The 7,335-nt window shown below is 42.2% G+C and overlaps 1 protein-coding gene across 1 annotated transcript; it reads right to left on the bottom strand.

Annotated features, from left to right (window-relative positions):
* Nucleotides 1-1,091: 1,091 nt before the first annotated feature.
* Nucleotides 1,092-4,763, bottom strand: LOC113028308 (uncharacterized). Its single transcript, XM_026178887.1, has 3 exons — nt 4,273-4,763; nt 3,019-4,155; nt 1,092-1,244 (listed from the first exon to the last, which is right to left on the bottom strand). The coding sequence occupies exons 1-3, from the start codon at nt 4,576-4,578 to the stop codon at nt 1,092-1,094; spliced, it is 1,596 nt and encodes a 531-aa protein (XP_026034672.1). The 5' UTR covers nt 4,579-4,763.
* Nucleotides 4,764-7,335: the final 2,572 nt, after the last annotated feature.

The raw sequence follows: 7,335 nt of genomic DNA, 5'->3' as shown, positions 1-7,335 counted from the left end.
GTATATAAAAATAAGGTTAAGAACCCCACAAGTGTTGAACAGCTGTACTTCTAAATGGTGCTTTTAAAAACAAACACAAAAAAAGATCAATTTGTGTATTCAGTTCTTTTAATTGTTTAATTGTTCAATTTAATTGTTGTAATAAGATTCAACACAGTTAATGTCTGCTCATATCCCAAATAATTCTTGCAATCCTCATGTCAATGAATCTCCACTAAGATAAAAAAAAAATAAATGGATTCCCTCAAGTAGAAGCTATTATCTGAGAGAATTCCCCTTTATTCCCCAGATGTATTAAAGTTGGTCAAGACCAGGGGTAGGGAACTCCAGGCCTCAAGGGCCCTTTTCCTGCAAGTTTTAGATATCACCCTATCAACACATCTGAGTCAAACAACTAGTTCATTACCAGGTCTCTGGAGAACTTCAGGGCATGTTGAGGTGGCAATTTAGCCATTTAAATCAGCTGTGTTGGATCAAGAACATACATTTATAAAAGTGCTTTAAATCAAGATTAGATGTTGTATGAATTAATTAAAGTGAAAACCCGCAGACCTGAAGATGGAGTGTCAGGGAGTAATGTAAGCCCACTAGCAAAATCCGCTTTTTCCGCCACTCGGATGGCGCCCTGAACGCACCATCCGAGTGACGGAAAAAGCGGATTTTGTCGGAACAGAACGCCATTTTTTTCGGCGTTTTGAATAATTAAACGGCGTTTTTTACGCCATTTCTTAACCAAACGGGTAGGAAAGTGGCGAATTTTGGCACTAATGGCTTGCCATATCAGGCAACTGAGGCGGTGGGTGTGTGAGCGAGGAGCAGAGCGGCGAGAGAGGGAGCGGCCGAAGAGCGGCGTGAAACATCCACTCTCCGCGGCAAATGCTCCGGTGCAGGTGAGGCAGCAGGTGGGGGAACGCGGCGTCTCCGAGGCCCGCCCAGAGCCAGGCGAGTCCCCTCGAAGACGTGCTCTCTCTCTGCGAAGAGCCGCTGTTTTCCCCTGAGCTCCTCTGCCCAATGGGAAAGCGCTGCCTGCTGCCGCTCGTAGAGGTCCGAGTTTGCTGGGTTCCAATCGTGTCTTCGTGGCACGGGTCATGTCATTCTGTCAGGCGTTGTGTGGAGGCGAGGAAGAAGGAACCCAAACGCAGGACTCGCAGGTAGGTGAAGACTGGTGAGGGTTTATTATAAGGAGTGGGTGAACAGAGGGTGAACGGACACGGACTGGCTGGACAACTGAATGGCTGACTGAACTGAGGGAACACACGGGAAGGACCACATAACATCAATGACACGACCAAGGCTGGACTGGGACAAAAAATCGGCCCGGGCATTTTGACTAGAGACCGGCCCACCAGGATAAAGATTGAAAATGTGACGTCATTCAGGGGTAAAACCGCAAAGGATTCTGGGAACTTGTGGCAAGAGGTACTAGCGCACGCAGGCTTTCAATTGAACTCCGTTACACAGCGATAAAAAGAAACCCAAAAAATGGCAAGAAGCTGTTGTATTATTAACTGCAATAGGCATGACAGCCACAGGAAGCCGACGGGTAAAGAGATCGTTTTTTTTATCGGATTACGTCGTTGAAGAGAAATTTTTAAGCCATGTTTCCGAAGTAAGAGCCGACAGATGGTCTGGATATACCAAATATAACGTCCCAGAATACTCCAGCTCACATGTTAGTCTGCTCCAAGCATTCCCACAAAGGTCAGAGTTTTTTAGTAGTTAATACGTCATTTTTCTTAACATAATTGGTGATATAGGTTACAAGCAAGTCTGGCGCTGAACAGAAATTGTCGCGCTATGCTCCTTTATTTATTGTGCATAAATAGTGAATTATCCTGACACAATATTGCGTTTCGCTTCTGTTATTACCATGGTACATTGACAAAAACATACTTTTATTCACAGGATAAAACAGTTGTTTTGTATCACTAATTGCCCAGTGCGATTACAGCATACAATATTATTGTCACTGCTACATTTCTGTAATGCGAACCAGAAATTATTTCCACTAGGGGAGACCGGGGATAGTTGTAACATTTTTGACATTTCTGTCTGTAGCTTGGAGCTCTTTTAAGGTAATGGATTCAAAATGTAATGCAAAGTATTTACATGTCTCTGCTATTAAATAGTGCAGCTATTTTCTCTGCAGCACAATTACCCATTGCATGGTATGCTCTCAAACACAAAGAGTGAAATGTTACAATTAACCCCATAGTCTGGGTTAGTTGTAACATACCCCGGGGTGAGATGTAACACAATGAAATAAGGGTACTGACAAAATCTTAAGATGTAATCTATTTTATTCAACACCGGAATGCACTTATAAACATTTATGTAGCTATTTGTGTGTTTGTGAGTGTGTGTAGGAGTGTGTGACAGAGTGCAGAAATATAGATTTTGAACATACTGTAACAAAAACTTTTCACCAACTGAATTTTTCAATAATTTTGGTTGGCCTTCATTGAGTCTTCATTGGCTCGGTAGGGATTATAACCGACAACTCTTGCCACATTTGAACATAATAATTAACCTGAAAAAATGTAGCTGTGCACCAGCTTCATCAAATGAACTGTATGTGTTTCTGTCAAGTTTTTAATCACCATCAGAATCACAGTGGTGACAGATGTATGGCTGTCCTGGAGTGCAGGCCTCATGAGCCCACAGTGCATAGGTCAGGCACTTAACCCAAGCTTCTTTTGGCTTTGAGTTATTGAAGTTTTCCATGCACACAATACAGAAATTCTCATCAGCATCTGAGGAATCTGTGTTGTCCTGTTCAGTGTTATTCATTTTCTGATTTTTCTTTCGTGATGTGGAAAGCTTGGATTGTTTTAGGTTTGTGGGAGTGGATTTGCCTTGTTTCTGGCACAGCCTCTTCTTTGGAAAACTTATTTTCCTGCTTCTCTGGTCTGCTTCAAGGGCCATCTTAACTGGTGTATCAGTGAGTATTGCTGTTTGTTTCCTTTTTCTTCCTGTTGAAGGGGTTTTTCTAGGTCCAGCTTTTGGTAAGGGTCGCACATCTTCTGGGTTAAATCCCAAGGAGGTCTGTGGGTTTTCATCACAGCCTGATGAGGGAGCAGCTTGGAGGTCAGTTGGGAGACTGGAGATGTGAGCATCTGGAGGAGTGGTCATGTCGTCAGCTGTAGGACTGGTGAGATGAGCAGCAATAGGAGCGGACTGTTGGTCAGCTGGAGAAATGTCCATATGGACTGCTGGAGAAGGACGATCTGTGACCTGTGATGGAGCAAAGTCACTGTCCTCAAATATGTTTGGATTGTATGGCCAAATTCCACAGCACTGGAATCCAGCCTGTATATTCTTTGGTGTAGCTGCTGCTGGAAGTGCCGTCCTGACAAGACCTGGTATTTCATATATTGTCATGGTCTTTCCTGGATTCATTCTCATCCAGGAATCACTTGCACTGTTCACCATCTTTTTCAGTGGGCCATAAACACTCCTGTCAAGTGGTTGGAGTTTGTGACTGCAGTGAGGGGGAAATGTGAGCATCACAATTCCATTGCTCTTGCAGAAGTCAATGGCTGCAATTGACAGGTGTGAACTGTGGTTATCCATGAGAAGAATCACTTTTCTTTCATTGCTGACCTTGGTGTGGTTTGCAAAGTGCTTTAAAAAGATGAGGAACTCTGTTTCTTGCATCCATCCCGACTTATTTCCACTGCCAATACTTCCTACTGGCCCATCTCTGACAAAGTGGTCTGCATAACGTATGCGTGGGAACACAAACATTGGAGGAATTGTGTTGCCAATGGCATTAACTGCACATGCAAGGGTGACCAGTGAACCTCTCTCTGCCGATGTCATTGCACCAACTTGTTTAGTGCCACGTTTTGCAATCACTCTGTCCGGGGTTTGCACAGTTGTTATGCCAGTCTCATCAATATTCCATATGTCATTTGCTGTTAAGGTGTGTCTCTTTAGCACTTCATCAAATTTTTGGAAAAACATTGCTACATTGTGTTGATTAAAACTGGTGGCCCGTGCCAGACTTGTAGCCTCAGCACTTCTAATGGACAAAGTTGGGTTTCGTTTCATGTAGGCTGAGAACCAGTCTGGTCCAGCCCTTGAGAATTTGTCCCATGACTTTGGATATTTGCATCCATGTTTCACTGCAAGCTGATATGCCAGTTCTTTTACCTGTAATTTTAATCACGAAATATGTTAGTATTTCTGATATACTATATTTTAAATTGCTACCATTACAAATTTCTAACTTTCCCTTGTCTTATCCTTTATTGCTTCCTATCTGCTTACCTCACGTGGACATAGTCCATAAAATGCATCTGCAGCTCTCATCAGGTATTCTGTTAATTCCTTCTCTTGTTCATCAGTGAAGACCTTTTTTCCACTATGGTATCCTACACGTGGGAGTTCCATTGATCCCTGCTCTTCCAGCTTCTTCCTCTCTTTACAAAATCGGTGCAAAGTGACATGGCAAATGCCATACAATTTTGCCACAGATCTGGTGGACTTTCCCTGATTTCTAACATCATTTGATGCTCTCTCCAAAATACTGAGAGGCACCCCTCGGTCAGTCTGTCTTTTCCATGACCTAGGCATACTGTAATTCAAAGAAAACAAAAAAATATGAGTTAAAGTAATAGTGGGGTAAGTTGTAACATTTGCATGGTTGTTACAACTAACCCAGGCTGTTGCTGTTACAACTGACCCAGACTCCTATAGCCACGATCTAGCTCGCATTACAGCTAACACCTAAAACATTAGCACTAAAGACATGCACAGAATATATCCCCATAGACATACAAATAACATAATTTAAGTTTGATGAGTTTAACTGCAAAGCAGTTAGTGCTATTAGAAAATGAAATAAAGTCAAAAAACTTACTTTTTGGCATACAAATTAGTTTCTTTCTTCTAAAATTGTCTGTGTTTGTCGAAGGGTGCTGATTTTTCACCAGTGATAGAAGAACTGAATTGCGCATGTACAGAGTGAATCACATGATTTGAAACTTAGCCCTGATTGGAGAAATTAGAAGTGTTACAACTGACCCACGTTACAACTATCCCCGGTCTCCCCTACTAATTAATTACCGTTGAGCTCAAAGGTTATATTAATAAACGGTTAACGAATGTGTATTTATGAGGACGATTTGTGAGACTGGTAAACTTACCTTTGTTCGTACGATGGTCTTTCGTTCTACACGGTGCATTTCAAGGTCCTGTACCCATCCGTCGGTAAACTGTACCTGGGCTTGTTGCAGTGACCTGAAGTTACTAAACTTCATGAGTGTATGCACTCACTCCAAGAACCGTATGATTATAAATCTGAGCGTGGTGAAAGTTGGGCAGCACGCTAATGTCTTTTGTCCCTCTGTGTGCTCGTAAGGGTCTGACCCTTTCAGTCCTTTGATTTTTTCCTCGTATATTTTCTTTGTCTTTTCGTCGAGTCTGTCTTTGTACGGACCGGCATTGTTCTCCTTTTGTTTTGTACATCCCTTTTTTGTGCGGCAAAGAAAAAACAAGAAGGTATTGGAACCGGAGAATAAACGTTTTGCGGTGCCGAAAATGCTTGCATTTGATGCGGTACTTGGATTGTTTTGCCACGAGTTCCCGACATGCAATGCGCGAAAATCACGTGATTGCTAAACAAGGGGGCGGGTGCATCCGACCTCCTCGGCTGTAATTGGTCCAGCCCAGAGTCGATCATGACCAATTGGCCAATCCAACACCTTTCATTATATATACCCTTCCTTAAAAAAAAAAATCCATCGGCCCATAAAAACAAAAACTCGCCAGCGGCCCACCGGGCATTTGCCCGGTATGCCCGATGGCCAGTCCAGCTATGGACACGACAGTGAACGAGTAGAAACAGAGGGCTTAAATACACAGACTGATGAGGATGATAATGAGAGACCGGTGAGTACACAGCTGAACATAATCTGGCTAATGACACAAGATGAGCTGACACAGGAAAAGCAGGAAGTGAGCACATGGAAGTGGCAAAATAAACTTAACATGAACAAAACTGAAAACACTGGGTCACCGACCCAGGAACCCTGACAAAGACAAAGAAATCCAAAATGATTAAAAACAAAAATCAAAACTTTAAAGACTTTAATGACGATAAAGGCATAAATACAATAAATAATAATTAGTATTAATTGAATAATTATTTATCCATCCATCCATCCATTCGCTTCCGCTTATCCTTTTCAGGGTCGCGGGGGGCGCTGGAGCCTATCCCAGCTGTCATAGGGCGAGAGGCGGGGTACACCCTGGACAGGTCGCCAGTCTGTCGCAGGGCCAACACACAGGGACAGACAACCATTCGCACTCACTTTCACACCTAGTGGCAATTTGGATTATCCAATTAACCTATCCCCACAAGCTGCATGTCTTTGGACGGTGGGAGGAAGCCGGAGTACCCGGAGGGAACCCACGCAAACACGGGGAGAACATGCAAACTCCACACAGAAAGACCCCGGCCTGATGGGGGAATTGAACTCAGGACCTTCTTGCTGTGCGGCAACAGTGCTAGCCACCGTGCCACCGTGCTAAATAATTATTTAGATGATTTTAAAAAAACACATTGAAAGTATGTTTTTTTCAGTATTAGAAACAATTTGTTTAATTATGTCATTTGTTTTGATGTTGTTTGATGTCACATTTTTAAGATTACTATAATGTCCACTTTGGTAGCAAAAAGCAAGACAATAAAATGTAAATCATTTTATGGTAAAAGGTTTATAGGAAAATGAGGAAATTTTGTAACATTGTCTCCAGGAAGATAAAAATAACCCTTTTGTTTTTGTCAATAGAGGAAAGCAATTGAGCAAGAAGAGTTCAGACAGGCCAAACAAAAATGTTCTTGTCCCATTTTAGTGTGGCATAGTTGCTCAACAGCTCTGAAAGTTGAAATGGATAGCAGGCAGCACCTGAACTCTTCTTAAAGAAGAAGAGTTCAGTTGATGTAGAGTGGTATGCAGTAGCACCGAAACCCTGATAAAGATGCTATCAAGACAGGACTTGCTCAAAATACCTTTCCACACTGATGGTGTCTTTCAAGTTGTATAAGTTGACAGCTCTATAGGCACTAATACACCATGAGAAATGTGGGTTCTTGATTAGAGCGCTGATAACAGGTGCCTCTCCTTTTCAGTCCAGGGGATGTAGTATTCATGTTATCAAAAAATAATTTCATTTTGATTTGTCTGACCACAGACGTTTTATACCTTGTTCAGTACATTTTAAATGAGGTTTTAGTGCTCTTTTTGGATGCTCTTCATGTATAAATAATTATGGCAGAGTCAACTATGATCACAGATCATGATTTTTTTTAAGTGTTTTTGTGCTTTG

The sequence above is a fragment of the Astatotilapia calliptera genome, chromosome 1 (assembly GCF_900246225.1).
Source record: "Astatotilapia calliptera chromosome 1, fAstCal1.2, whole genome shotgun sequence".
Classification (NCBI taxonomy): domain Eukaryota; kingdom Metazoa; phylum Chordata; class Actinopteri; order Cichliformes; family Cichlidae; genus Astatotilapia; species Astatotilapia calliptera.
This window is presented reverse-complemented; position numbering and strand designations above follow the sequence as displayed.

Coding starts and splice junctions, on each gene's coding strand:
- LOC113028308 (XM_026178887.1), bottom strand. CDS start 4,578: ATGCCTAGGTCATGGAAAAGACAGACTGACCGAGGGGTGCCTCTCAGT. Junction 4,156..4,272: donor ATGGACTATGTCCACGTGAG/GTAAGCAGATAG, acceptor TTAAAATTACAG/GTAAAAGAACTGGCATATCA. Junction 1,245..3,018: donor TGGGATTTAACCCAGAAGAT/GTGCGACCCTTA, acceptor GTGTTCCCTCAG/TTCAGTCAGCCATTCAGTTG.